Source organism: Neomonachus schauinslandi, chromosome 8 (assembly GCF_002201575.2).
Source record: "Neomonachus schauinslandi chromosome 8, ASM220157v2, whole genome shotgun sequence".
NCBI lineage: Eukaryota > Metazoa > Chordata > Mammalia > Carnivora > Phocidae > Neomonachus > Neomonachus schauinslandi.
In genome coordinates, this window is record NC_058410.1 from 5467641 (window position 1) to 5484991 (window position 17351).

At 36.0% G+C, this 17351-nt stretch overlaps 1 protein-coding gene across 1 annotated transcript in view; it reads right to left on the reverse strand.

The window, feature by feature from the left end:
* Window positions 1-17351, reverse strand: part of QKI (QKI, KH domain containing RNA binding) — a 152072-nt gene that overhangs the window by 109928 nt on the left and 24793 nt on the right. The window contains exon 2 of the mRNA XM_044917503.1: window positions 6473-6615. Within this exon, the coding sequence (XP_044773438.1) occupies window positions 6473-6592 (120 nt within the window). The 5' untranslated portion in view covers window positions 6593-6615. The remainder of the gene's footprint in view (window positions 1-6472; window positions 6616-17351) is intronic.

A 17351-nucleotide genomic window follows, 5' to 3' on the forward strand; every position in this document is an offset into this window, starting at 1 on the left:
TGAAAATGCATTCATCCATCTTACAAACCTTTGACACCTGTCATCTTGATAGCCTACACCCAAGACATACCTTTCAAAGCTACAACCATTCAAAAAAAAAACCCAAAAAACTCATTTTAAAAACATAAGAAAATCAGAGTTATCTTCATATTAAATAGCTAGAGAAAGCTTCACTATAATTTCGTATCACATCCAAGCAGAGTTTAGCAATCTAATCTGTTCATGTATGTACTACACGACTAATATCCCTAACACCTAGACCTTGACAATATTTGGAACTTATCTACCACTGAGGCTGATCCTATAAAACAATTTCTCACAACTCAAAATTGAATAGGCAAATTTAATGACAGTATTATTACTGACTCACTGAAACATAACATTTTCTATTTATATCAATCAGAGTTAACTTCATTCACATACTGCTTTATAAGATCTCCATGGATTCAAACAAGTCCTTAATAACTTAACCAGCCAAATTACCAGTTTGATGGCCTATGTGTAACTTTAATCTTCTTCAAGTCTGTCACTTTATGAATGTATGATAAACTTACATATTCTTAAACGATTTAATGCAGTCTATTTTACCTTTCATTCAAGACTGTGGGCTCCTTCAAGGATAGGAATTTTTTTTCATGTTCATGATCACAAGAACCATACTGAGTACCGTATCAGATGCCACACATTTGTTATCTTTATTCTTCCAAACAATTTTATGAGGTGGACCTTATAATTTAATGAACAAGGAAACAGATTCTAAAAAGTTAACATGTGTTTTAAAAGCCAATGTGATAGTATGGACTATCTTTCAGCAAATATTTATTCCAGTCCCCTTCTCACTGTGGACTGAGCAGCTTGTCAATGCAGTTTCTTAATTTCAGTGCTACTACATTTGGGGTAGGATAATCTACCTACCTGGAGGGGCTGCCGTGTTCATTTTAAGATATTCAGCAATATCACTGGCATTTACCTCCATACTAGATGCCACCATACCTCCTCCCCTTGCAGTTTTGCCGACCCAATATATCTCCAGATATTGTCAAATTCTGAGAGGGGCAAAATCGTCCACACTTGACAATCACCGGGCTAATGGACTGTTAGCAAATAGGAGTAGAGGCCTCACACGTGCTTAAGCAATTTGGCTTGGCTCTGGTACTCCAGTGACCTGCCATGAGAAGAGCATGCTCCTAGTCGCTGCTGCCCCTTTGGACTGAGCTCAGCAAGAACACAAAGATCTAAACCCACCTGCAGCTGGCCTAGGTCAAGTTCAGCTAAGCCCAATCAGCAGAATCTCAGCCACCACAAAAACCAATGCTTGTTATTTTAAGCCAGTAAGTTTTAGAGTAGCTTATTATGGAGCATTATTATGGCAATTGTTGACAAATACAGCCATAAGGGAGTAAAGCCAAGATTCAAAACTGAGGCCTGTCTGGCTCAAAAACCCACTATTATCCAACTACATAAAAGCGTTTTCTCAACGGAATTAATACCCCACCTCCAGGATGTGCTAGGTACACAGTAGAGATGCAATAAAAGTCTGCTTTGTTAATAAATATAAATACTGAATGTGAATTTTTAAGAAATTCAGTTCATTTTCAATATGCTACTCTTACTACCTTCCCATTACCACATCACTAAGCCACTGATTCAAAAACATTGTGAAGGACATTATACCACACTACCTCATTTCTCAAACACTAAATCTAAAACTTTCTTCTCCTGTAAGTCCCAGAGCTACACACAACCAAGTCCAAAACAGTATCTCCAAATTAACACTTTTAGAAAATAAGTTGCTATGTGCAAATGCAAAGGACAAGTTTAAATTAAAAGTTTACCAGTATCTGAAAGAGTGAGGCTTTCACATAGATATGCACAACAAATATTTGTTGTACAGCTACCATTTACCAGACACCATTCCAGGCAATGAGAATACAAAAAGAGACAAAATCCCCACCCTCATGGACCTTGCATTCTGGTTAACACTTAGACAGTGTTATGGCATTTTCCAAGTGCTTTACGTGCATTAACTCACTTATAACTCCTCATATACCTGTGAGAGACTTACTATCCCCTCAGAGAGGTGAGAAAATGGAGAACCATAAATGACAAGTAATTTGTCCAAAGTCACAAAGTAAGTTGGCAGAGCCAGCCAAGGGTCTGGGTTTGCATCCATACTTTTAACTACTATTAATATGAGCAGGGGCACCTGGGTGGCACAGTCAGTTGCGCATCCGACTCTTGGGTTTCGGCTCAGGTGGTGATCTCAGGGTCATGAGATTGAGCGAGGCATCGGACTCCACGTTCAGTGCAAGTCTGCTTGAGATTCTCTCTCCCTTTCCCCCTCCCGCCCACACTTCCCACCAGGCTCGCGTGCATGTTCTCACTCTCTCTCTAAAATAAATACAAAATAATAAAAACAGTTTTGAGTCAAACAGGATGAATTCACTCACAAAATCAAACCTATATACAAACGGTGAAGGTGGAAGAGAAGCAATACAAATTGGTCTCTAAGACACAGTAAGTGAAGAAAAGCAAGAAAAGGAAGAATGCATCTTTGTTTCACTGTGGCCAACAGCTAATTCCTAATTTTGAAATAAATCTTTTCCCATACTGCCAAAATCTGACAGACTCCCTTGTTTTACTTGAATACTATTTCATTTTTTCAGAAAGGTGACATAAAGTTCCCAATATAGAGCACAATACAGCTACTACTCATTTGGTATATATTAATAACCTCAAGAAAAATAATTCTTAAATTCTTGTAACAAACATAATTAACTTTTTTCGTTTGTTTTTTTTTTTTTTGAGAGAGAGAGAACGTGCACACATGAGGGGGGGGGAAGGGAGAGAGAAAGAGAGAAAGAGGATCTTAAACAGACTCCACGCCCAGCATGGAGCCCGAGGTAGGGCTCGATCCTGGGACCCTGAGATCCTGACCTGAGCCGAAATCAAGAGTCAGATGCTTAACCCACTGAGCCACCCAAGCACCTCAATTAACTTAACTCTTACAACAGAATTCTTGTATTAAATATAACTTAAATTCCTGTAACAGTTAAAATTAAGGTATTAAAAAAACTACCTGGAGAACCACAATGGTTTTAAATCCGTATCAATCCTCTTATGAATTGTAACTAAATTTCTCATTTAAAAAGCTCTGTTAAGGGCGCCTGGGTGGCTCAGTTGGTTAAACGACTGCCTTCGGCTCAGGTCATGATCCCGGAGTCCCGGGATCGAGTCCCGCATCGGGCTCCCTGCTCAGCGGGGGGTCTGCTTCTCCCTCTCCCCTCTTCCCTCTCGTGCTCTCTGTCTCTCATTCTCTCTCTCTCAAATAAATAAATAAATAAATCTTTTAAAAAAATAAAATAAAAATAAAAATAAAAAGCTCTGTTAAAATAGATATTGTTGGGTGCCAAAAGTCATCCACAACTCACCCACCCACCCGCCTATTTGACAGGCCCACACCTGGACATCTAACTTTAAACCCAACACCTCTACCTCAGAACTGCTGAATCCCCACCTGCCCAATGGGCTCCTGCCTCAGTCTTTCTAACTCAGGAACTGGTGATTCTGCTACTCCAACTGATCAAAACCTTCGAGTTATTCCTGACTTTCCCTCACACTCCATACCCAATCTATCAGCAAACGCTACTGGCTTAAGTTAACAATCTATGCAGGATCCAAGAATTTCTAAGTCGTCCTGTTCAAGTTTCTCTCTTCTGCCCTCTAAGTTGGTGTCCCTGTTGTCACCACTGCCCAAAGCAGCCAGAATGAATCTATTAAAAACCACTCCTTGGCTCAAAACATCTGAATGGCTTCCTACTTCACTCAGAATAGAATCTGACGTCCCTACTGGGGCTCACAGCCCCTACGTGATATGGCCCCTCTGCTAACTCTCTAATCTTGCATATTACCACACTTCCCAAGCACACTCATGCCTCAGGCATTGCACATGCTGTTCACGCTGCCTGGAATGTTCTTCCCCCAGATAATTTTCATGCCTTCCTCTCCATCACTTCAGTCATGTCTCTGCATTCCCTCCATCTTATAAGAGATACTTTTACTATTAATACACAGTCATCGTTTACATGCTTAGCCCACCTTATTTTTTCCATAGCACTGACTACACTTAAAAGTAAATACTCATTTGTTTATTGTCCATCTCTGACACTGCAACATCTGCTCCACAAGAGCAGAGGCATTGTTTAATTCACCACTCTACCTGCCTCCTGGAACAATGCTTGGCAAAACAACCCCATTAGCCCCACTCATTCTGATGATCAACAAATAAGAGCAGTGCTCCTCAAACTTTAACATGCATCAGAATCACCGACAGGGCTTGGAAGGCAGATTGCTAGGCCTCAGCCCTAGTTTCTGATTCAGCTAGTCTGGGGTAGGGCTTGAATATTTACAAGTTCCCAGAAGGCATGGATACTATAGTCCTGTGACCACATTCTGAGATCCACTGACCTAGACAATGTTACACCGCAAAACAGTTGTCAGCAACAGGAGCTGACCATGGCAATGAATCCCAACTGGTGGAAGAAAGACAGGAATAGAGTGCAAAGTTACCTCCTACTGGACCCACACTATGAAATATATCTCTTCTCACTTAGAGGATTATATCAAACAGGTCTTTTAAATAATGCAATAGAAGTATCACCTTCCCTGAATAGGATTTTGTCCAGAAGAATGGGGACCAGGCAGATGAAGCTATTTTCTCTAACAAGGTCTTATGATCTTACATATTCTGTGTTCATGACTAGTGCTGAAACTTTATCCTTTAGGGTTTAAACGAGCATATGAGAAGGCTGATATCCTTTAGGAGATACTGAAACACCAAACAGCAGTAGACACCAATTGGGATAGCTGCCAAATCGTAATTTCCCATCTCTAGGAATCATTCCAATCATCGAGGGTGGGACCAGAGTAATCACGTCTAGGTTATATTAGTTAACCTCCCATCTTGAGTCATGGCAGATTGGTCCAAAACACATTTTCTCTCCTAAGAATCTGAAGTTCGAAGATAAAGTCTGGGAGGCACTGAAACCAGACTATGTTAAAACCAAGGGTCTCAAAAAGAAAGTCTGAATTCCTGGTGCTGAGGTTCTCAAAGCTGCCCTGGCCCTTCTCTTACAGGAGGCTTTGCAATCCAGCCATTTCCTTTAATCCTCTGATACCCAATTACTTTCCAACAAACCCTTTGCCTACATTATCCAGAACTGTTTATACATACGTGCAACCAAAAATACTTACAAAATAAATGTATTAGCCTTAAAGAAAATTGTATTACAAATGCAACTTGTGAAATGTCAAAGCTTTTTTCCATTAATCCAACTTAAGACATTTATTTTCCATCTTTAGACAAGTAGACTGTCCATATAATCAATGAATCTTAGAGTATACATCACATTTTGACCTTACAATACCAACTCCTTCTTGCAGAATAGTTTTTGCTTTTAGAATAGTTCTCTGAAACCTAGCAAAATACCAACAGTTTGCTTTTATGTGTTCAAAAGGCACTGGAGCCAATTATGTACAAATACTATGCATGTTGGAAGTACATGGTAAAAAACCACAAAAAAAGGTTCTTCTATTAAGTACCTTGTATTCTGATGGAAAGAAATAAAAAAATAAATTAAAACACACCAAATAGCAAGTGCTCCTCAGAAAAATAAAGAAAATTATGTGAAACAATGAGTAACTAGATTGCTTTAGATAAAATAGTGAGGGGAGGCTTCTCCGAGTAACATTTGAGCTAAAATCTTAACCACAAAAAGAAGCCAGCCAGTGTACAGCTAACATAAATGCTCTTGGGCTGGGAATAGACCTGACTTGTTCTAACAGCCAATGTGACTACAGGGTATTGAGGAAGAGGGAAAATCACTTAAGATGAGGTCAGAGAGATAGAAAGAACCATATGACATAGCGCTTTGTAACAAACACAAAGTTTGGAGCTAATTATAAATTAAGTGGTATAGGACAGGGGGCTACTTGCAACAAGAGGTTTATGGAGAACAGCTGAGCAAGAAACAAGAATGAAAAAGACAAAACAAAAGAAAAAAATTATGAACAGTGGTTATCATAAAAATTTTGGAGCTGAAAGGAAGCTTAGCTGTCACCTAGTCCAACTTCTCATTTTACTGAAAGGATGACATGGCCCAGGCTGTGGCTTCCCTGAGGTCAGATTAAAGATGAGTAGAGAATTGTATCTGGTGCTCTCTGCGACACTCAGGCCAAAGCTAAAACCAAGTCTTTACCATGTGCATTTCCAAAAGTGACAAAGCAGCAATTAAATGAAAACATATCTAAATTTTTTTTTAATTGTCCACACCAAGTTAATCATACTTCTAGTCCCTCACACGACATTTTTTTAAAGCAGCTGACAATGCTTAAGTATTTATCACCAGAGGTATCCCTTCCCAAAGTATGTGAAGCAGGAAAAAAATTGAGTAAGACAACAAAACATACTTACATCTGGATATTCTTTTACAGGCACATAGAGTTTCTCTTGTAACTGAACAATAGGTCCCACAGCATCAGGCAATTCTGCACTCCTTTTCTCTGTACTGCCATTTAATGTGTCATTGTACATGTCTTTCCGTACTCTGCTAATTTCTGTTAAAAGTAAAAATTTTAAATGTGTTAGACAAAAAAATATTCTTGCTAGTCGAGGGGGAAAAAAAACAGAAGGTAGGGGAGGGTTTCATCGATAAAGTGTTAAAACTCAAAGACTAAAGCATTATTAACCTAGTCTACCATTCCCTAGATTAAGTCTATGTTGAACAGGACTACAGCCTTTATTATTTTCTACCAGAAATCAAATTTATATTAACCAAATAATATATTTTATTTTTTCTAAAGATTTATTTTTTTATTTTAGAGAGTGAGCGAGTGCACTGGGGGACCGGGAGCGGGAAGAGGGGGAGAGAGTCCCAAGCAGCCTCCGCGCTGAGCAACTAGGGGTTCGATCTCAAAACCCTGAGATCATGACCTGACCTGAAACCAAGAGTTGGACGTTTAACTGACTCCATCACCCAGGCGCCCCTATATTTTATTTAAATTAACTGCAGAGCCCAAGCTCTTACCCTTTATTTGATATATCTGTTATTTTACTTAATTTCTCCATGCTTAAATGAGGCCAGTCATTCCAAATAAGAGCTTTAATCAAGTAAGAATGCCTACCAGACAAAACTAATAACAATGGCTCTTTTATACTTCAGAACTAATCTGTCTGAATGAGATCTTGAACTGGATTACGATTACTTCCTTAGCTATTTTAGGTATCTCTGAAATATCCAAACAGATGTCCAATGGATAACACAGATTTTAAGTTCAGCAGAAGTCTGAGTTTGATACACAAGTATGTTAGTGAAAGCTACAGGAACAGAAAAGATGTCTTAGAGAAGACAGAGGGAGAAAGGAGGACTGAATGAATCCTAGAAAAAGCAACATTTAAGGAATAAAGCAAAGAAGATCCAAACCACGAAGAAATGAAGGTGGATAAGAGTAGGAAAGAGAGGTGTCAAAGAAGCTGAAGAATGACAGAACCAAGAATAGGGTAATCAACAGTGTCAAATTCCACAAAAGTATGGTAAGGTAAAGAGCAAAAGAGGGTACCTTGGATTTAACCACTAAGCCACTGGTGATCAGAGAAGTTTCAAGGAAAAGATGGTTTACAGAGACTACAAACTACATCACATTAATGAATGAAATGAAAGAAGAAAAGTAGGTACCTAAAGTCAATGACCTTTAAAAAATTATTAGGACAGTTCCCAAGTATATAAATATACTTCTTATAAGAAAAAATATAAGAAATCCAATGAATCAAGACTTGCACAAAGAAATCAATTCTTTCAAAAATTCTTTATTAAAGCTTCCACAATGTTTTAGAGGATAGACCCCTGCCCATTAGAACCTACTGTCTAATAAGGGTTGTCATTACTAAATTAGCTGGATGCCTCTATAACTCTCTCTCCATGCTACAGATTACATCCTCCTTGGGGAAGAGGCTGTGTCCATTAGTATTTAAAAGTAAAATGCCTTTTATTTTTATAATGTATTTTGACTGCCTTCCAAACATGGAATTTCAATCTACTGCTATAAGGAACTATGAAATATAAATGCACACTTCAATTTTCTTAACTAGTTATTTATATCACTTTGCTAAATAAAACCCAACACAGCAAAAAGCCATGATCAAAGGTGTTCTTACCCAGTTAGTCTTAAATCAGTGAAAATACTGTATTACAATACATTTTCTGCTTCAACAATGGCAACATTCATTTTGTAACACATCTTATCTCTTAAACAATTTGCTTGTCAAAGCTTACCAAATGTGCATCTCTGAACAGCAAACGAAATTTAAAAAGTCAAAAGAAGGTACCTTGGATTTAACTACATTATAAAGGCAAGACTTCATTCCTTAAGTTCTTTTTAATACTAGTTTAATACTACTTAAATCTTTAATACTACTTCTTTTAATACTACTACTTTTTAATAGTACTTTAATAATACTTATTAAATACTAATAATAGTATAAAACATGCCCAATATCAAACTATTGTTTATTTTATATTAGCATGCGACAGCAATTCTCCAATCAAGTTTTCAACCACCAAATAATAATTTAAACATAAATAACTGTTTACATAATTACATAATTACAGCAAGTAATTAACCAAAGGACATTAGGGAAATTTAATTAAAATTATGCATATATCCTTTAGTCCAGGTCTCTATATAAAAGCACTTTTCAATATTAATTTATTACATTTAAATTTCCTCTTCAGAAACTGCTTAATTCTTGTTAATAATGCCGGTATAAAAATCCTGATAATAGCATAAAGGAAAACAATAGATAAAATTTGCTTATAAATATAAATGCAGACATACTAAATAGGCTCCACCAGCATACCAAATGAGTAACGCACGAAGGCAGTGGAATTTATACCATGAATGCAAGAGTTCAATATTAAAAAATCTGTAACCAGAGTAATACAAAAGAATAAAAAAGAAAACAACATATTTCCAGGTAAACAAGTTTGTCAAACTTAGAAAAACCAAGAGCTGTATGAAAATTCAGATGACTAAATTAAAAAATACATAAATATTACAATAATCAATGACCACATATCCACTTAGATGATAAAATAGAAGATACATTTACCATTTAAATGTATTTGTACTTCTATAAATATTAATGTGATTCTCTGATTAATAACAAAGTTCTGTGAGATTCTGCTAACCACTGTAGCCCCAGCTCCTAGAATAGTGCCTTGAATACAGTGGGCCTTATGTTAATACTCAGTGGACTGGGCAGATGGGTGGGTAAATGAGCTAGGTTCTAAGGCATTAAAGTTAAACAAGTCATGGTTTCAAGCTTTCAAAGAAGTTAGTCTCATATGGGATATATATAAACAGATACTCTAAAGTAGAAAAACAGTAAGAGGCATAGATTAGAGACGGTGGTAGCACAAAGCAGGACCATCAAATCTGCCACAGGTTGTTAAGGTCAAGAAAGAAGTCAAGAGGAAAGAAACTCTGACCTTTCTTTTCTAATGACAGTATGTGAGGCAAAGGTACAATGTAATTATAAATTATACTTTTCTTAAGATAAAAAGTCTTTCTACCATGTTTCTTTTAGTCTCAGATACATCACTCAATAATACAAATCATAAGCAACACTGTACTGATGGGGATGAAAAGATGACCAAGTCCTAGTGCTCAAAGATCTTATAATCTTACTCATTGTAGGGGTCTAACCAGCTGAGTACTACCTGTATCAACAGCACCTTTCTAACCAGGAAATCACACTAGCACTTTTTGCTATGTTATTTACAAGACTCAAGTCAAAACAAGTTCTGGGGCACCTGGCTGGCTCAGCTGATAGAACGTGCAACTCGATCTCGGGGTTTAAGTTCAAGCCCCATGCTGGGTATAAAGACTACATAAAAAATAAATCTTAAAAAAAAAGTTCTGATTCCAGTTCTAACAGTAACTGTGTGATTTTAGATAAGTCTCTTACTTAACCTCTCTGCAACTTTACCTCATATAATTAGAGGTTTGCTTACTGAATGATTCAACTAAATCCATTGTTTTCCAACCTTAGTATGCAAGGACCCCATTTATTATCTTGTCCCCTAACCCCACATTTTAAAAAGTTTTGTCTCCAAAGCTTGTAGTATGTAAGTCCTGGCAATCAGAGGTCTTTGTTAATGTTATACCATCAAGTTGATCTAATCATGGCCAAAATATTACAGAAACATGTCATGGATATGGGTAGTGCTCTAGTTCCTTTTTAAGTGGTGGATTTACAGGTGTTCATTTATGAAACATAGAAGTGCTTCATAATTAATATATTTTATACAGCTGACCCTTGAACAACAGAGTTTGTACTACAAGGGTCCACTACATACTACTATGTAGTACATAGTTATAATGTACTACATACATTTATTTGTATGTATGTAAGATTTTGTAGTATGTAAGTCCTGGATTTTTTTTTTTTTTTTGGTTAAATACAGTACAGTATCTTTTTTTGTTGTTAAATACAGTACGGTATTGTCAACATATTTTCTCTTCCTTAAGATTTTCTTATTAAAATGTTCTCTCTAGCTAACTTTTATTGTAAGAATACAATATATAATACATACGGCATACAAAATGTGTTAATCGACTGTTTATATTATTGGTAAGGCTTCCAGTCCACAGTAGACTATTAGTAGTTAACGTTTTGGGGAATCAAAAGTTAAACATGGATTTTTGACCATGAGGGGCATCAGTGCCCCCGACTCCCTGCATTGTTCAAGAATCAACTGTATAAACTTTCGTTGTATCAAACATTGCATGATAATGCTCAAATGTCTCATCTCCACACTACCTTCACCAATCTACAACAGTGGTTCGGAGGACTAAAAGTTCAGAACCATTTGTTTAATCACCTAGTATAAAAATTCCCACTAAAATAACCCCAAAATCCCTACTGTCAAGACAACTCGTTTTAGACATCTCTGAAGTTATTAAAGTTTACAAATTTTACTGAATCAAAATCATTCCTAAAATTTCTCCCACTTCCCCCCACTCAACACTCCAAAGGTCTGAAAACAGATCCAACGCCTTGTTCCCATGACAAAAATACTTAAAACAGTTTTAGATCTAAGTATCCTCTTCTCTGAGCTATATAATAACATGGTTTTATACCCTCTCACTTAGACACACCCCATTTATCTATGCTCCTTAATATGGAAAGTCCTATACCACACACATCCTTCCCTGAAAATGAGGAGAATGCAGACAGGCTGCTTACCTCCAGTCACAAACACTCCAAGTCCACAGTGTGTTTAAGAACACCTTTCTTTCTTTGATGAGCATATCACCTGACTCAAATGTTGAGTCCACCATTCCATACTTCCACATCTGTTTGTTTAGACACCAATACAATAGGTGATTTAAATTTTTTTTCCTGGCTGTTTTCTACTAGACAAATCCCTTCAGAAAGTTAATCTATCAGTTAACATCCTTTAGGGAGGGCTATTCTGAGTCAAGGATCCAACTAACTGCAATTTCATAGTGCACATATTTCTGCAGCTTGCATACTGAAATACAGGCATACCTTATCAACTATCTGATGAAATCTCAAGCCACACTAGGACCCAAACCCCCCTTTGGATCCACTAGTTTAAACAGGAAATAATCTGTTTTGGATTCTACAGGTTGTACCATCAAGTTTAGAATACAAATCTTTCAGCTTTTAGGAGTAATTATGTGAAACAATGAGTAACTAGATTGCTTTAGATAAAATAGTGAGGGGAGGCTTAACCACAAAAAGAAGCCAGCCAGTGTACAGCTAACATAATTTCTCTTCCTTAAGAGAAATTTCCAGCAGTCAGGGTCCTCTCATTTTCCATGTTTTCTAGAACTGATATTTGACAATGACAGTTTAATGACATTTTTTCAAATTTCCATATCTTGAAAACTACTTTTGTTTAAGACTGAAAACTTGTTCGGGGCACCTAGGTGGCTCAGTCATTAAGTGTCTGCCTTTAGCTCAGGTCATGGTCCCAGGGTCCTGGGATCGAGCCCCACATCGGGCTCCCTGCTCCGCGGGAAGCCTGCTTCTCCCTCTCCCACTCCCCCTGCTTGTGTTCCCTCTCTCACTGTGTCTCTCTCTGTCAAATAAAAAAAATCTTAAAAAAAAAAAAAAAAGACTGAAAACTTGTTTCAGTCATACTACTTACCGTCTCCTTACAGTTTTCTGCTTTAATGATCTTGATTTTTCCCTTTTACGAACTAAAACTCAATTATCAGTCAGTAAATTCTGCTCCTAAGAGGGAAAATAGTCACTGCACAGTTCTGTTCTATGTTAATACTGTTAACATACTGTTAATACTACATCACCTTTTCCCCTAATTTACCTAACTCACCAAAACCTAAAAGCTTTGCTTTAAAATCTTAACATTTCATAAGGCTCAGCTCATTTTTGCCTTTAGCTCTTTATCACCACTACTTTTATTATATCTGAATTACTTACTGTAAGTGCATCCCACCCTCTGCCCCCTTAAAATTTTGTACATTTTTTAAAAATCTGAATTACTGGATTAACTAACATATCAACCTCTCTGTGGAAAAGTAAAATATCAGAAATAAGGATAACTTGAAGAACTATTAGAGAATAGAAAAATAAAGGCTGAGAAATCTAAATTATAAAGTTAAGTAGTTATTTCCCAAGACAGACAGATAATGGCTCTGTATAAATTCAATACCGAAATATTGGAAGATTGGATAAAGACTAGAATATAACCCTATTTTACTTACTGGTTTAGAATTTTTTCAACAAACTTAAACTAAGAAAATAAAAATTAAGAAATGAAATATGAAAAATATTTACTGGCTCAGCAGTACACAAAATAGCTATTAATAATATACAAATAATAAAATATAAAAATAAAATTGCATGAAAAAATTATTTTCAGGATTTTAACAATACAAATTAAAAGACAACTTTTTAAAACACTGAACACATTTTCATATAAAACATATTTTAGGGCGCCTGGGTGGCTCAGTCGTTAAGCATCTGCCTTCGGCTCAGGTCATGATCCCAGGGTCCTGGGATCGAGTCCCACATCGGGCTCCCTGCTTGGCAGGAAGCCTGCTTCTTGCTCTCCCACTCCCCCTGCTTGTGTTCCTGCTCTCGCTATCTCTCTCTCTGTCAAATAAATAAATAAAATCTTTAAAAAAAAAAAAAAAAACGTATTTTATACCCAGTGTTGTGGTAGCTAATTCCAATTGTTCAACTGGTTCGCTGCTATTATACAACTATACATTTTATTTGGGCAGCTATTTGCTTTTTCTTTGAGCCTTACATTTAAAATCCAGCAAAAAGAATTATCATTATAAGACAGATGGACCTAAAATACAGAAAGAAATGAAAATGTTACATTGTCATTTGACCATTACTGCCTCATTTTTAAAATTAATGTTTTCCATTAATTTATTCAGTGAAATAAGAGCCACTTATTTATAAAAATATATGCTTTGATGTACCTAGTAAAAATTTTATAAGTGAAGTTAAAATGACAGCTTTCATCATTTCAGTTGGCACTTTAAATAGGCTCTATTATTTCCTCACTTTTTATGTTCCTAAAAGCAAAGGAAGATTTTAGTTATTTTAGGTCTTAATTAACAAATTCCTAGTCTCTATTTACATGAAACTTACTAAATCTTAAAAGAGTAATATTAGGAGTCTATTTATAACCAAACACCACTTAAGGTGGTGGCTGTTAAGTACTTAAAGGGAAAAAAGATCTCTTTTGTAAAAAGTAACCTCTAATTCAGGGAAAGTTTTGAAGATATTTTGAGCAGACCAAAAATAACATAACTTCACTGTACTTATTTTTAAAAGCCACACCCCCAAGGTACAGAAAGAAAATAATTTAAAACGCAGGTCAATAGAGACTACACAACATTTAGTAAAATGTGTTTAGATTACTTAAATAACCAAGTAAAACTGATTTAATTTTGAGAAAATTGCTTGGAAACTGGCAAAAAAAAAAAAATCAAGCTATCAATAATTCTCTAATGGAACCTGACTTGGGGGGCTAAACTCACAACTATAAGCAAAAAAAGAAAAACTACAAAATTAGATTTAACATCATAGCTCTCCTTTGAACTGCTTTGGCAATTTAATTAATAATTTTGTAAAGTTGTAGATAAATTTCACATAAAAAACATGAAACAGCAAAGGTCTTATAAAAATGTCTACCCTACTTCCATAACTGCTCTCAGCAGCAGTTTTGTATCACAGAAGGCATTTAACAGTAGCTGCACCTCCCTGGAAAAGCTCTCTCAAAGGTTATAGAAAATAATGTCTATTATATGATTCAATTTATACTAAGTACATATATTTTTTGATAGACACATAGAGAAGTCAAAAAATATAACTATTAAGAGTAATCATCTCTGGAAGATGGATTTACAGGGACTATTTGGCTTTCACATTAGATTCACATAAGAATTTTTTTTAACTTTTGTAAAATAGTAAGGATATTTTCATTACAATGTTAGGAAGTACTTTAAGTCAAAATGTTGTATATAATATTGGATTCCCTATATAAAATTAAAAGGATTAAGTCCCAACTATAAAAATAAACTACAAAGACTTATTTTTTTAACATGAGCACCCTCCACCAGGCTAAAATACTTTATATATGAATTATTACCTGATTTTCACCATAATGTGAAGTAGATAAAATACCCACTTTATGAAAGAAACAGACAAAGGAAAAAAAAACAGTACTCAGAAATTTAAGAACTGATCCAGTGTCACAGCAAGACCAACCAGCTTTTATTTAAAGTTTCATAAAAGACTTTCTGGAATAAGAAGCCCTTAAAACTTACTTTAGGAGATGGTAATTAGAGAATGGAAAATAGGAAAATGGAACAAACCAACTTTTAGTTTACTGCCAGCCGTGCTCTAACAAGTTCAGTCCACTGCTTTACTATTGACTGCAAAAAAGACTGCAGCCCTCCTCTTTTCATGCTAACAGAACACAGCTTCAGTGGGTGAAATCTAGGCCTAAGTGCCTGGAAAAGTGACAATCCTGAATGAATGAATGCCTGCTGCTGGCATACAAAGAAGGCAAAATAGGCCAATACAAAGAACAGAACAGAATGGGGGGAAAGCATTTTTTTTTTTTAAGTTATTGGAATAGGCATCCTTTCTCATTTAAATTGGATTTTGTTTGAAGGTCATTTTAAACCTGTTTAGTTTTATATGTTATATGTCAAGGATTTTTTAAGAAAAATATTCCCTTCTGGTCATTTAGTTCTTTAAAATACACAGGGGAAACCAATCCTTACCTCTACATAATATCCACTGTATTAAAATTTAAATCTGAAGGTTAAGAAACCTAGTTAAGAAACACCGTTAATGAAGATCTGAAGAAGATGCAACAATAAACCAGCAGATGCTACTGGGATCCAGGTAAAAAGTAATACTTGAGAATCTAGCAATTCTTATTAATAACTCTTTTCCCAACCCTTTTAATAGTTCTAGAAGAACAGAAATGAATTCATAACAATGGAAAATGGGTTCCCACATAAAGAGGTAGATGAGAGTTTTTTGGGGTTTTTTTACCATTTACTCTTATATGCCTTTGAAGTGTTTAAGTGTCTCAATACATTAACTTCTTAAAAATAAATGCTTGCCTTAAAAGATTTTACTTATGATAACAATAGTAACAGATTAATATCCATGAGACTACAATGATATAAATAATTGAATAAACAAATACAAGGAGAAGTGGCAGATCTTCCTTACAGAATTCCAATTAACATGGAGGGAAAAGATGGGATATAGAAAATCACCGTTAGTAAGTATTGCAGGTGAGAACCATTCAATGGGTGCTGCTAAAATTAGTGGAAAAAACATGAGAAACAGGGTTTCTGCTCAGAGTATCTCCCCATAAGTCATTTACTAGAAAAAAGCAACTATCCAGTGGAGAAACCTGGCAGACTCTACCTTAACCAGGTGATCAAATACTATCGCCAATAAGATATATACCTTTAGCATGACACACTGAAAAAGGCCAGTCATTTTGTTGTTTTCTTGCCAAATATGCACACCTCAATCTAATCATGAGAAAACATCAAACTAAAATTGAATAATATTCTACAAAATAACTGACAGTTATCTTCAAAAATACCAAGAAAAGCATCATAAAAGAATCTGACACTGTCATAGACTGGAGGATACTACAGAGACATCACTACTAACTGCTGTGTGGGATTTTGGATTGGATCCTGTACCAGAAAAAGGACGTGAATAGGAAAATTGGTGAAGTCTGAATAAGAGCTGCAAATTAGTTAATAATATTGTATCTATGTTAATTCCCCAGTTCCCCTAATTGTACTGTGGTTATATGAGTTCTTACCATTAACCTCTGTGCTATATTTCTATTTCTGTGTAAGTCTAAATTTGCTGCAAAATAAAGTTTTTACTTTGGCCTCAGAGTTATTTATGCTCCTTGAGGGGGGATAGTTATGGGAGAGAATGAAAGCCATGCAAATGTCTTACTTTTCTAGTGTTTGAAAAAATAAAATGCCTGCTTACCAATAAAACTGGGGATCTCAAAATCATTAAGAATAAGCTCTTTATTTTTTTTTTTAAAGATTTTATTTATTTATTTGAGAGAGAGAGAATGAGAGAGAGCACATGAGAGGGGGGAGGGCCAGAGGGAGAAGCAGACTCCCCGCCGAGCAGGGAGCCCGATGCGGGACTCGATCCAGGGACTCCAGGATCATGACCTGAGCCGAAGGCAGTCGCTTAACCAACTGAGCCACCCAGGCGCCCAAGAATAAGCTCTTTAATTCAAAATAACCTTTTTAGATTTTCTTTAGCAGTTACTGCTTAAAAAACGCATGTACTTTAAATTTGCCTTAAGAACATGAAGACTACAATCCATAAACTATCTTTCTATAGGAATAGAACCTTTCTTAATAACCACACGTAGTAAGGAAAAAAGCATTGGCCTTGAATTTATGCAACCTAGATTTTATTTCTGATTCCTTGCAAGATCTAGCTATGTGGCTTTGAACTTAACCCTCTGGGTCTCAGTTTCCTCCTCTGTAAAATCAGGTTAGACCAGATCAGTTCTATCAATGAGGAGTCTGGGCACCTTCGTGTTTCTTCTGAGAAGCTCATTTTGTGCCCTCTGTGTAATCAATACCCCACAGGAAAGGGCTGCATAAACTCAACAACCAATCAAGAACCACAGATCTACTCCTTCCAGAATTTACATTTCAAAATGTCCTAAACTAATGGTCACCAGGATTTATTTTAAATAATATCTTTG